The sequence below is a fragment of the Ylistrum balloti genome, unplaced genomic scaffold, assembly GCF_031769215.1.
Source record: "Ylistrum balloti isolate Yb309-2 unplaced genomic scaffold, AGI_CSIRO_Ybal_v1 Utg370332, whole genome shotgun sequence".
In the NCBI taxonomy this organism is placed as follows: domain Eukaryota; kingdom Metazoa; phylum Mollusca; class Bivalvia; order Pectinida; family Pectinidae; genus Ylistrum; species Ylistrum balloti.
This window is the reverse complement of record NW_026782241.1, coordinates 815,687-830,092: the sequence shown is the minus strand read 5'-3', so window position 1 is coordinate 830,092 and position 14,406 is coordinate 815,687. Positions and strand designations below refer to the sequence as shown.

Sequence of the window (14,406 nt, the reverse complement as noted above, 5' to 3'; positions counted from 1 at the left end):
ATAAAAAGCTATTATGCTCACTAAAAATATCAAAAGCAAACGTATTCACGTGCAATGTGAGCTCTCTCTCGTCCGTCAGTTTTTCCTCGTCCTATCCGCTATTTCTGTGATAAACGGTAAATACAAATCGATTAAATGTTTTCAAATATCCTCTACTTATTACACAACAAACACGGGACCTATCAAAATGCTGTTATAGAACTTGTGCACGAGACAGCGTTTCACACCATTCGTGATTGTCCATACGTCACGATGGAAATGATATCAAACTTTCGTATTAATGGGCAAACACCAACACCCCGATAACACTATTATAGTACCACGTCACTGAATACTTCAAGCTGTGCATTCCTCTTTTGTTTGCCGTCTCGTGTAAACAAATAATGTTAATTTCTTCCTGGCTGAAACCTCAGTAAATAACGCATTTTCGAAATTAAAAGAACAATGCATATCGCCACGCCCCCGCTGACATTTGTAAATGACTCTATAAACGTGAATTGGTTCGAGATTATAATCCATTTTGTCTCAAACTGCTACAATGGTATGTGTGTCCAGCTTCGTCTTGTTGGAAATTTCCTGTATGCTGACCTTGTTTGGTTTCTCCTGGCTACACCTGGCGGAAGGTAGCAGGGACAAGATTGACTGTTCTCCTAAGGTACATGTAACAGAATTTAAAGTAACAGGAACACGATTGACTGTTCCCTAAGGTAACTGGACGTAAGGTAACAGGAACACGACTGACTGTTCCTCATAAGGTAACTAGATGTAAGGTAACAGGAACACGACTGACTGTTCCTCATAAGGTAACTAGATGTAAGGTAACAGGTACACGACTGACTGTTCTCCTAAGGTAACTAGATGTAAGGTAACAGGAACACGACTGACTGGTTCCCATAAGGTAACTAGATGTAAGGTAACAGGAACACGACTGACTGGTTCCCATAAGGTACATGTAACAAGATGTAAGATAACAGGAACACGACAGACTGTTCCCTAAGGTAATTGGATGTGAGGTAACAGGTACACGAAGGACTGTTCCCTAAGGTAACTAGATGTGAGGTAACAGGTACACGACTGACTGTTCTCCTAAGGTAACTAGATGTGAGGTAACAGGTACACGAAGGACTGTTTCATAAGGTAACTGGATGTAAGGTAACAGGTACACGAAGGACTGTTTCATAAGGTAACTGGATGTAAGGTAACAGGAACACGACTGACTGTTCCTCATAAGGCAACTAGATGTAAGGTAACAGGAACACGACTGACTGTTCTCCTAAGGTAACTACATGTAAGGTAACAGAAACACGACTGACTGTTCCCTAAGGTAACTGGATGTAAGGTAACAGGTACACGACTGACTGTTCCTCATAAGGTAACTGGACGTAAGGTAACAGGAACACGACTGACTGTTCCTCATAAGGTAACTAGATGTAAGGTAACAGGTACACGACTGACTGTTCTCCTAAGGTAACTAGATGTGAGGTAACAGGAACACGACTGACTGGTTCCCATAAGGTACATGTAACAAGATGTAAGATAACAGGAACACGACAGACTGTTCCCTAAGGTAATTGGATGTAAGGTAACAGAAACACGACTGACTGTTCCCTAAGGTAACTGGATGTAAGGTAACAGGTACACGACTGACTGTTCCCTAAGGTAACTAGATGTAAAGTAACAGGTACACGAAGGACTGTTTCATAAGGTAACTGGATGTAAGGTAACAGGAACACGACTGACTGTTCCTTAAGGTAATTGGATGTAAGGTAACAGGTACACGAAGGACTATTTCATAAGGTAACTGGATGTAAGGTAACAGGTACACGAAGGACTGTTTCATAAGGTAACTGGATGTAAGGTAACAGGTACACGAAGGACTGTTTCATAAGGTAACTGGATGTAAGGTAACAGGTACACGAAGGACTGTTTCATAAGGTAACTGGATGTAAGGTAACAATTACACGAAGGACTATTTCATAAGGTAACTGGATGTAAGGTAACAGGTACACGAAGGACTGTTTCATAAGGTAACTGGATGTAAGGTAACAGGTACACGAAGGACTGTTTCATAAGGTAACTGGATGTAAGGTAACAGGAACACGACTGACTGTTCCTCATAAGGTAACTAGATGTAAGGTAACAGGAACACGACTGACTGTTCTCCTAAGGTAACTAGATGTAAGGTAACAGGAACACGACTGACTGTTCCTCATAAGGTAACTAGATGTAAGGTAACAGGAACACGACTGACTGTTCTCCTAAGGTAACTAGATGTAAGGTAACAGGAACACGACTGACTGTTCCTCATAAGGTAACTAGATGTAAGGTAACAGGAACACGACTGACTGTTCCTCATAAGGTAACTAGATGGAAGGTAACAGGAGCACGACTGACTGTTCTCCTAAGGTAACTAGATGTAAGGTAACAGGAACACGACTGACTGTTCCTCATAAGGTAACTAGATGGAAGGTAACAGGAACACGACTGACTGTTCCCTCAGGTAACTGGACGTAAGGTAACAGGAACACGACTGACTGTTCCCCAAGGTAACTAAGTAGAAGGTAGAAGGAACACGATTGACTTTTCCCGAAAGGAACTTAATGGAAGGCAGCAGGAATGAGATTGACTGCTCCTCTGAGGTAACTGGGTAGAAGATAACAGGAACATGATGAATTATTTCTCTAAGGTTACTACGGATATGTCAGCAGGAGCGTGGTTATTCTTAGAGCAATAAATCATTAATTAAATGTCATTGATCAAAAGTTCATATAACATATGATAGAATAATTGACAAATGTCAAGTTCGTTTACCATGTGCTCGAACAGTTTTTTCTATTTGATGTGGCGGTATACCATTATTTGTCTTTTTAAATGATCAGGTGTGAAACGGAGTGTTGTTTGGTCGTGTTGTGGTGCATACCAGTATCTCCAACGGTAGTGGCTAGTCGGTTTACTGGTCATTAGCGAAGGCTTCCAACTATACGTACACATCCAACTGTGTTAGTATTCTGTATATATCAGTCTGTGACCATAGTCCTGGGACAGGGGATACAGTAGTGTGTATATATCAGTCTGTGACCTTAGTCCCGGGACAGGGGATACAGTAGTGTGTATATATCAGTCTGTGACCTTAGTCCCGGGACAGGGGATACAGTAGTGTGTATATATCAGTCTGTGACCTTAGTCCCGGGACAGGGGATACAGTAGTGTGTATATATCAGTCTGTGTCCTTAGTCCCCGGACAACGGGTATAGTATATATCAGTCTGTGACCTTAGTCCCGGGACAACGGGTATAGTATACATCAGTCTGTGACCTTAGTCCCGGGACAACGGGTATAGTATACACTAGTCTGTGACCTTAGTCCCGGGACAGGGGATACAGTAGTCTTTATATATCAGTCTGTGACTTTAGTCCCGGGACAGGGAGATACAGTAGTCTGCATATATCAGTCTGTGACCTTAGTCCCGGGACAGGGGATACGGGAGGGGTAATTTCCTCATGGTTAAGGAAATCGTTCCTTTTAGTAAGATGAGGATTGCCCTAAATCTAATTGAGAATTCACACGAAATCAAAATAGGTGTTAGAAATTTCATACCGGAGAGGTTGCCAAGTTTGACATGGTCTCAAAGTTAAATTTCTACAACTTTGGAAAATAGGTAGACTGTCACCAAATCAGAAGTCGATCTTCATCTTATCATTACACTACTTACATACAATATATACTGTATTATAACGGAATGACAGAATTACGCATAAGATGTGAAGGATTAGCCCCGCCCAATTCATGACGTGGTGATACAAGAACAGAAAAAAGTAATGCAAATTTACGACATATTAATTCTGAATTTTCGTCATTTATTCAGTCAAGTTGAAAGGATTTCATATATAAACAGACTGAGATAATCAACACAGTGCTTACTTTTCAGACTCACAAGATCTAGAACATTATACATATATATGACCAATCGATTGAATTGAAATGCTAATAACACCTGTTGTATCTTTGAAGTTTCGGGGTTGTTTTTTTGTTTGTTTATATATTCTACCTTTTGTTTCCACAGATGGGTCACCCTTGTACAGTATACACATATCATGGTAAGATTATCGTTTACAAAAGTATACAGACTTTCCTTTAATAACTGAAGTTTCATAAACATGGATTTTATATAATTATGTATATGTCTTCTCTATTATACAATGGTTGATATGTTTTCAGGTGAACAGGAGAATTTGTTAACCCAAGAAGCTGATATTTCCAGAGGTCGTTAATTGGTTAAAGATATAACGACAATCATATATCATAAGAGTGCGACATAATTATCTCGAGTGCTCGACATATTTTCTCTGTTTACTTTATCATAGGATATGTTACGACTGTACGATGGTAAGTAAAATTCTTCACATCATGTTTATCAATTAGTCAGTATTGCTTTTTAAGCGCCACGCTTTCATATGTAGCTGTAAATAGTATATAAAAGTTAAAATGTGATGTTCTGGCGATGTCGAGTTATCGAGATAATTTGTCGAGCTCTCGAGAAGTGAAACTGAATGCTCGACATTAAGTCATTAAGTCGAGCGTTTGGAATAATATTGAAATGTAGGGAAGTTCGAGGGCTCGAGATAATTTGAAAGTTGAGCGCTCGACTTAACTTCTCGACTACTGAACATTACTCAAGATAACTACAAATTTAATATACACGTAGAAGATGCTTTTGTTTATGTCCGAAATGTACCACCGTAGTTTTGACAAATCAGCATGTAGGATATGACAGTTATGTAATGAAGCTATTACATTGTATTTGATTGCAGCGGTTCTACTGAGTGAATAAAGAGATATTGTATTATCAAAATCCCTTCTTGACACGCCAGTGGTTACGGTCACTTTCGCTCTTTGCACCCTTGGAACGTTTTATGGCAAAATTGACTTGATTACAAAGGAGAGACACCCGACATTAAGGCCAGTACAACATACCGTTATACGTCTTGTCCACCAGGTGTCGCAGATGGAACTTCCAATTTTGCAATGAAATGTTCCAAGGGTGCAAAGAGCGAAAGTGATCGTGACCCCTGAAGTATCGAGGATGTCAAAAATCCCGTGTGTTTTGTTTCACACGTTGCTGTGATTTAACAATTTTTTTACCCAGACTGTGCAGCCAGAGCGTTCGAGTCGCGCCATAAAGATCTTTTTACTGGTCTGGGACGTGCGGTACCTCTGAAACTTAGTGTACACCAGTCAAGTATCGGAAGTGGTGACAACAAAACTGACCGCCCAGGAATAACTGTGTTCTGGTGGCCACTATCCCACAGTAAGTATATATCTTAGTGGCCACTTTCCCACAGTAAGTATATATCCTGGTGGCCACTATCAGACAGTAAGTATATATCTTAGTGGCATTCTCCATCGGTAAGAATACTCCGGTGGCCACTTTCCCACAGTAAGTATATATCCTAGTGGCATTCTCTATCATTAAGTATACTCCGGTGGCTACTATCCCACAGTAAGAATATATTTTAGTGGCATTCTCCATCGGTAAAGTATATCCTGGTGGCCACCACCCCACAGTAAGTATATATCTTGGTGGTCCGCGACATCCTCAATACTTTAACGGTCACGCCCAGTATCGCTCTCTACAGCCCGGGAACATTTCATGGCAAAATTGAAGGTTCCGTGAGCGCCAACTTGTGGACACAACAAAAAGCCTGGTTTGACCTTGGTCACTCTCGGCCCTTCCATCGGCTGTCCAGCTTATCGCTTTACAAGTGAGGGGGTCTGTGCTTTCCAGGAAACTGAGAAACGGACTCGTCTATGTTGGTGTGGTTGCATCCTTGGACCAAACACTTTACCGTTATTGGTTTTGATGGTATGCGACGGACCTCTCATGTGATATTCACTGAGGTAGTGATCAGCTACAAGATGACTCCGCCTAAATGACACTGGCTGTTTACGGGGGGATAAATCCAGCAAATATACGAGCCGATGTTTAAATAATCGTTATTAGAAAAGAATACCTTTAAGTTAGATGAATGAATGGTTTAGTAGTAGCACGTATTAAATTTATATCATAAAAAGATGTATCATGACTTCACGTTTTCTTTTATTTTGAAATTGAAATGAATTATATATATTCAGGTACAGATGCATTGAAGGGTTATGAGATTTCGATGCAAGGAATTAAGGGCGTTGCTAAAGGGACTCGGAAGTGTTTTGTCATCGATACGAGAAAATCGAACGGGACAACAGATACTGAGGTATTCAAAGTTTGAAAAATACTCCAACTCCTGTTTCAAATACAATCTTCCATCAAGTATATATCTGTATTTTTAGTTGGCTTAGGACAAATGGAAAAAAGTAAAATATTGAAATCATTTATCAATAATTCGACCTATCTTGTATCAATGCCATGTTAACAGATCACGGTATTTTCAGGTAATTTACAACTTCACAATAACACCTGTCCTGGCAAACTCCGTATACCATTTCCGGATCCTGTCACTCCCGCACATGCGCAGTAGGGGTTCCTCAAATACTGCCACCGTAGAGACACGACCTGGTAGATATATCACTTTTTTTATACATGTATAACATTGCGTTTGCGTTTTTAAATTTAGATTTTGTTTTTTATTTATTTATATTTATCTATTTATCTTGTTTGTGTGTGCTTTTTATTTGAATATCCATAAACATATTTTTTTACAGATTCTAGTCGAATCGTACCGTCCGAATGGACAACACGAGTGGATTGTGAGTCGCGGTATGTCCACAAGCTGACCAAGGTATATGTGGAATATGACTTACCCCCAAGGTCATTCAAATTCCCAGGGGTCACTGTGGAGCTCGTTCTAAACGATAACATCATTTCAAAGCAACTGTCGACAAAGGTAAGTCACGATGTTAAAATAATACATTTTTTTCCAGATATACTTTCATACAGACAAATATGATATATTGATAATTCTAACTAGTTTTTCATTAATTTGATAAGTCTGGGTTTGAGGGATTTACGTTGCCTGCTAATTTTGTGTGGTTCTATATACAGCAACTATTTAATATCACATCTTTAAAACAAAAGACGGTTACTCTTCTGGAACACCTGATCGTATCATCAATGATTTTTTTAAGAGTCTCAATGTTAATATACCAAGCGGTCATATTAAATACTCCTTTCATCAATTTTGATAATATCCTAATCATGATTTGATGTTCGGTAGTTCTCGACTGACGATGAAAATTTATCATTATAACGTCAAATCATTCACAGATTTAGCTCTGATTTGTTTATTTATTCTTCTATACAGCCTTTCCATTTATTTGAGACCACGAAACATGGGAATTATCAAGTTTGGGTGAGTGACTTCTACACTGATAAAGTTTGCTAATTTGTTTTTGATTTGGGGAATTTTTTGACCTCATCATTATATGATAATCATGGGGTAGAGTTAGTATTTTGATTTTGTTTGTTACTTTTTCCATTTTGTGTTGTTTTTGGTGTTTGATTTTGTGTTTTTACTCTTGTAGATGTATCAAAGAAAAAAACAATAACTTTTGTTTAAATTAATAATATCTTCGTTGTATATATTGTACATATACCGGCTTTAAATGATAAAAAACCCATTTTCATTGATATGCTTAATTTTATAATTCATAGCCATCGTGATGAATCAAATCATTATGACGTATAACTGTTAGTTTTTGTGTGAGATTTTATTCATAAACAACATTGTAAACTTTTTATATTTATAAATACATATGTATAGAGTATATAAATTATTCACTCATTTTCTTCTTGTTTTATAATCTATCACTTTACCACTCATTAGCATTGTGAGGCTGATCAATTAATGGGCGATGACAAACATAAGCTACAAGCTTGCTGTCATATCCCTTCTCACCTCTGTTTATTTTGTGTCTTCTCCACCTTGTATTTCATAAATAAATAGAAACATTGAAGAAATAGTTATTTTACTATTACTGTGAATCTAGCATCAATTTATTGCACCTTTTCTCGTTAATTTTAGCGGATATGTAGAATGCTTTTCGCGAAAAATAAGTGTACGTACACAACACGGGCCAAGCGGGCCTGTTTTATTTCCGAAATTGTTGTTTACAAATTCTTAAATTCCAAAAATCGATTCCAACTAATATGCGACAGGAAGATGCCTGTTTTTTCTATTTAAATGTGGTTTGCAATGAACTTATGGGTTCATTTTTTTATAAACCACAGTAACTGTATTGTTAGTGAGATACAAGTATAGAAAAAAACAATCGACGCACCATTTTTCTGCTGTCCCAGAGTTACTTCCCTTTGTTTTACCCTGTCAGTACATGGTGATGGTATCGTAATAAACGCGCTCCATGATGCTGATGCGAAATGCTATGTAAATGTGACATATCCTCCTTATAGAAACCAGGGAATCGGTGATGACAGCGATGTCGGCAGTTCATGGAAATATTCTATCAATGGACAAGGTGTTCTTTTTATTTTAGGCCTTTACCTATTAAGCCGAAACAACAGTGAGGATGCAGTTAATTAATTCATCATTTCGATCTGCTTTATCTAATTATGATTTTTATAGAAATGTGCACATACTCAAATCATCCTGTAAGATGTAATTTCGTCATGTATTCATTTGACATGATATTTAAATGAACATTCGTTGATGTACGTAATCCAAATATACCTCAGTTATCAAATATACTTGGACACTTTCGGAAACCATTTTTCTATTTGTTCCTAAATCATTATTAAAAAGTTGAAACATTCCAACGATGTGTAAATTTTGTATTGTTTCTCTGACCAAATCGTTTCCCTTCTCGTTTCTAGGTGACACCAGAAGATCCCTTCATCTACTCACCGCGAGCTTGTCTTTGTAGAAACATTGATGATATTTGTGCAGGATCTTGTTTGACGTCATTTGGTATTTGTGACGTCATACCTAACAACGATTCAGGAATGAAAACAGTCCAAGGTAGAATAACCTTGTTCTTTTTCAGATGAAATTTCTTATGATTGTGTTTCCGGAAATATGTTGCAAATCATTTTTTCTTGAAAATACACGAGATATAGTTCATGTTTGAATGCATTTAGAAATTAACGAGCCATAGAATTCTTGTTACGGGCCCATCTTAATTCATTCCCATAATGCAAAGTAAAAATGGGGTTGACCGGAAAAGGTCATCATTACTTTTCAAAATATGTATCTTAATAACTCACTGATTATAGTATAATTTAAAAATATAAAGCTTTCATTAATTTGCTCGTTATGTGTCAGGAAAAATATATGTATATAACCAAAATCACCATGAATACCTTCCACATCTCAGCGTTGTTGTTAACAGACTCGTCCGGATTACCTAGACCACTGACTATAAGTTTTACTATAGTTGCCGTGGTTGTGTGTGCCTGCATTACTCTAGCAGTTTTCGGTTACAGACATCACAAGGGGAAAAAAGGCAAGTATTCATGTTCTAATGATCTGTTATACGTAATAATATATATAATATATATTAAAGGACCATTTCCCACGCCTCAGAGTATTCCGAGACATGCTATAGAAACTTTATTCATTTTGCAACAACTGCGACACAAGCTATCAACTTATATTAATCACTATTGCGCGGGGTTTGTTCAGGGAATCGAACCCCTGACGGCTAAGTGAAAGGCGAGTGCATTACCACTGTGCCACCCGATTAACCGTAATTTATTAATCAAAACTGAACCAATAATTAAGATTTATGTCTTAATAGACCTTTATCCAGATTCCAAATCAACCGTATTTTGTGCAAAGAGCGTTCAATATTATACTTTTTTTGATACCAGCAATAACAAATGACAGGGTTGCGGTGGGGGTTGAACATTGAGAAACAGGCCAGTCTTTGCTGACGTGGTTGAAAAATTCAGGTTTCAAAAAATTTCCGCATTCTACAGTCCGAAACCTGGCAGCGTGCTGTTCAGATTTGACCCCGTTGTATCAGAACGGTGATATCAACGGTGCCCCATCAGATCCTCCGCTATATCGAAGTTCATATTGTATAGAGTGGAATGAGAGATCTAACACCTCATACTGAAAATCGTAACTGTCTTAGAGTGACTTTGTACATCTGCCGTTTGACATTATGATTGTAATCATATTGTTTTATAATTCATTAAACAGATTGTTTATTTATAAATTCATTTTCAGGACGGAAGGATAACAAACAGCACAGTAACAACAACGCTGAACACATGTGTACTTTTGTAAAGTCGGATATTGCTGAGGAGACAGGCACGAACGCATTGTTCTCTCCTGCGAGTGTGAAATACACGGACATCGCCGACAAACCAGTTCATGGCCATATGTCGGACAGAAAAGACCAGTATTTACATACTAGGCTGATGAACGATTCGCTTAGCAACCGCGCATGCTCAGAACTGATAAGCCTGGGTGGTCAAAGTGTTTAATCTCTGTCAGATTAAACCTTGACAATCGATGAAGCAATAATTGTATGAGTAGATTAGTGAATGATTTTCGCGTCTGCGTTCCGGAAACTGTCACCTAGCTGGCTATCAATGAAATAATATTTGAGAAAATTTAATCGATTTTCAGATAAATTATACTCCACGTCAAGTTCAGACTAAAGAGCGCGTTTGATTGCTTCGTTGAAACAAAAGGAGAACGACAAAGGTTGAAATACGTCTTAACATTTTTGGAGTCGCAAGAACATTTCTTTTTTTATTATTTTAGTAAAATTCATCGTGAAAGATAAAAAAGGAGTAACGCTGATGTGCTCGTGTATCTTTCGCAAATTTATTTATATCCTTTCTGTGTTTTCAAGAAAGATATTCTATTTTAATAAACGTTCGTTTTAGTCTTTAATATCACAACGTGGCTACGAAAGAATGGTCAGAAACAGAATATCAAATGTAACACAATGTACGTAAATGAAAAAGATTTTTGCAGAAAAATAATCCACGTTATCAAGGAGCTTAAATCAATGATATGACATGTAAACATATCTGAGATAGTGATTTCATCTTCGTCCAGTTTGATATTCCTATCTGCTCCCATTTTAGCTTAGTATTGTTTATACATCAGTGGCATGGAAAATCATTAATACTTACGTAAATCGTTTATATTACATTATTGGGAAACTATCATGGCAATGACTCAGTATTGACTTAGTTTCGGGTCATACATCATACAGGGTGTTTTAACTATTGACACCGGTTTTGCAGTTGACTTTCACAATCGGTTTGAGCGAGACCACGTCCCAATGCATATCAATCTAGACACATTCATAAGCCCTCTTATCATCAAGCAACACAAATGATCAACTTCAGGGGTAAGCTAACAACATCAATTCTTCTGCTCTTCTCAACCCTGAATATCCCCAAAAGCATTAGTTATAGAAGTCGAATTATCCAGGTCATATCCCTTCGCACCAAACCTACCAAAAAACGACACAGCCAAACACACGTCATCCAAACCAGAAAATATCTTGATGAAGAAAACATACGCGGAAACCATAAGCACCCAAAATCGTACACCACTGCATTTTGCACAAAAACAAGCACACCTATGGAAATACACATCAAACAGGCACCAAAATCAACAGGCAATCAACAGGTTACAAAACAGCAATACATTAACACACTAGGCTCACTATTTGTAGCATAGGCTAATTGACAAGAAAATCCTTTACAATTATTTGAAACATTCCAAAACACACTAAAACAAGAATTAAGTATAGGTTTAGACATCGAGGTCGACTCGAAAGGGAATACAACACATGAATCAGATACAAAGATGTACACATAGAGACCAGCAAAACAAACACAACTAAAGAAAACTCGGAGTTCTACACACACCGCCGTCCCTTACATTACCCACAACTAGTAGCATCTCCTGCTTAACTGGAACTTTACAATTTAAATTACTAAAATCGTAACTATATCATTTTCAAGAAGAACCAAAACAGCAGAGTTCTACTCAGGCGACGAAAAAAACTAGATTTGTTTAAAAAAAAACACGATGTTAAGGAATGATATTTACCCCATATAGATAACATTACAGAAAATTGTAAACGAGCGCTAAACCTTCATTGGCAATGATTTATGTTTCGGGAAACAGACCAGGCACAAATTAAATTAAGCTTTTAAAGATATACAGTGCATTAATTAAATCAAAATTAGATTATGGATGTCAAATTTGTAACTCGGACTCAGATAACGCCTTAAAAAACACTAGATATGATACAACACCAAGCACTTAAAATAGCAACAGGCGCAATAAAAAACACACCTAGCATAAGTCTACATACGGAAACTGGTGAAATACCATTAAAACTTAGGAGAGAAAAATTAATATTAGAATAGTAGAATATGGGCAAGAATTTAAACTCTAGGACCTGGATTTCCTCCTAATGTTATCGTAGAACAAGCGAAGAACATTAAATATAGAGATAAACTTAAACAACACAATAAACCACCATATAACCATGTAACAAACCAACTTCTTGTCGAACACAATTAACACCAAGTTAAAATTGAAGAAATTATTCCAAATTCCACTCCGCCCTGGAAATTAGACACTTCGAAAATTAGCAACGAAACATCAGGCAAAACCAACAAAAAGGATCAAAACATCCACAAACGAACAGAGTAGGGTTAGGTATATAATCCGGAGAAAACAGCATCGCATTATCATTCAGATTGAGCGATCAGTGCTCTGTTTATACCAGTGAAATCATTGCTATAGAATTAGCACTAAGACTTATTAACACCGAAAAGTCCACAAATAGAGCAGTAATTCTTACAGATAGTCTTTCTTCATTACAATCAAAACAGTCTAGAAAAATCTAAAAAAAACTTATGTAATTAACTCAATATTGAATCTAGTAAAAAAATTCAAACAACCGAGGGAATTTAGGTAAATTTTGAGTATGTACCATCACATGTCAATACACCTAGAAATCAAAAGCTGATGATCTAGCCCAAGAAGCTCTTCAGAAAAACACAGTAGAATGCAAGGTGAAATTATCTAAGACAGAAGTATATTCTATTACCAGTCAGCAAATCAGTAATTAATGGTCAGAAACATGGAAAAAATTGGAAAAATCAAACAACCTACGGTAAATTATAGATAAACCTTATGCTAAATCAAAAGCTTGAGGACGAAATACATTAGACGATATCATCATCACAAGACTAAGATCAGGTACCAGGCCCCACTTGTATAAAACATCTCAACTTGAGATTTCCTCAAGTCGAGATTTTCCTCAGCTGATATCTCCTTGAAAATATCTTGTATGAAAATTCCTCAAGGAATTTCAGGACATCCTAGTCGATGCCTTCCTCCTGTTCCTTGAGAAAATTGTATACAAGCCGTTTTTGAGGAGATATCAGCTGAGGAAAATCTCGACTTGAGGAAATCTCAAGTTGAGATGTTTTATACAAGTGGGGCCTGGAAATTAAAAATCAACAGCAGTATAATGGTTAAAGATTCTTACCAGACTGTACGCATTGTAAAAACAGAAGAGACAATAGATAACATTTTTCTATATTGCAATAGATTCGATCAGGAAAGAAAAGATCTCCTTGCCGAATTCAAAAGAATAAAAATCCAATATACATCCATTAACTATCGACTTCTTAGACAAAATATTAACGGTAAACAGAAAGGTCGAAGGGAGACAACTCCCAACTAGAAAGGTACACACCACAATATACCACAGGTAGGATACCCAGGGAGACTGCATCAGAGAGGATTACTCCTGACCCTCTCATTCACTGGTACATACTGACGCCGCATGTGGTATGTGATGTCCTCCTCTTTGACCCAACCCCAACATTCAGATTTGTAAAATAATCTGAAACTGTACAAATTAATAAAACAACACACACTAGTAAACACGTCTAAAAAGGAAAAAAATACACAAACAAACTCCACATTAAAGATCCAACGCCCAATATAGATTAAACATAAAAGGAATCTCCTAGGATCATAGACTAGGCTGTAGTCGGATTCGGGTCTTGTACCCTGGCTTGTAGCATATGGAACCTTGTTAGGTAGGCCAATGGGGATAAATTGTTCTCGATAATTAGTATACAGAATTGTTTAAACTCGGAATCTAAAATCTCACACGATTTAACTCAACACACAACCATAAATACAATACAATACAACATCCAAACAAAATAAACACCATACGAGTTCCTGGACACATTTCAACTTAGGATAAGGCAATTAGGATAAAGCACCGCTATTCCATACAAGTGAGGGGGGGTGTCCTGGGAACACTGTTTTGTGAAATATCCGGACACAAGAGAAGTCGCGGAGACAAAGAATTTGTCAAATAACCGAGTAGAAATGGTTTTTTTTTATTTGCGTGGTGATTGGAACATCGAGAAATGCGGAATTTTACTTA

The 14,406-nt window shown here is 37.3% G+C and overlaps 1 protein-coding gene across 1 annotated transcript; it reads left to right on the top strand.

Moving 5' to 3' along the window:
* The first annotated feature begins 538 nt into the window (after positions 1-538).
* Positions 539-10,441, top strand: LOC132553507 (uncharacterized). The gene is made up of 9 exons (XM_060217758.1): positions 539-655; positions 4,064-4,097; positions 5,147-5,308; positions 6,133-6,251; positions 6,430-6,553; positions 6,700-6,881; positions 7,299-7,346; positions 8,825-8,969; positions 10,182-10,441. The coding sequence occupies exons 1-9, from the start codon at positions 539-541 to the stop codon at positions 10,439-10,441; spliced, it is 1,191 nt and encodes a 396-aa protein (XP_060073741.1).
* The last annotated feature ends 3,965 nt before the right edge of the window (positions 10,442-14,406 follow it).

What these genes read in the sequence shown, in the direction of transcription:
- LOC132553507 (XM_060217758.1), top strand. Translation starts at nt 539, where the DNA reads ATGGTATGTGTGTCCAGCTTCGTCTTGTTGGAAATTTCCTGTATGCTG. An exon ending in CTGGTGGCCACTATCCCACA is followed by an intron (nt 5,309 to 6,132) that starts GTAAGTATATAT and finishes ATATATATTCAG; the next exon opens with GTACAGATGCATTGAAGGGT. An exon ending in CAAAGCAACTGTCGACAAAG is followed by an intron (nt 6,882 to 7,298) that starts GTAAGTCACGAT and finishes TCTTCTATACAG; the next exon opens with CCTTTCCATTTATTTGAGAC.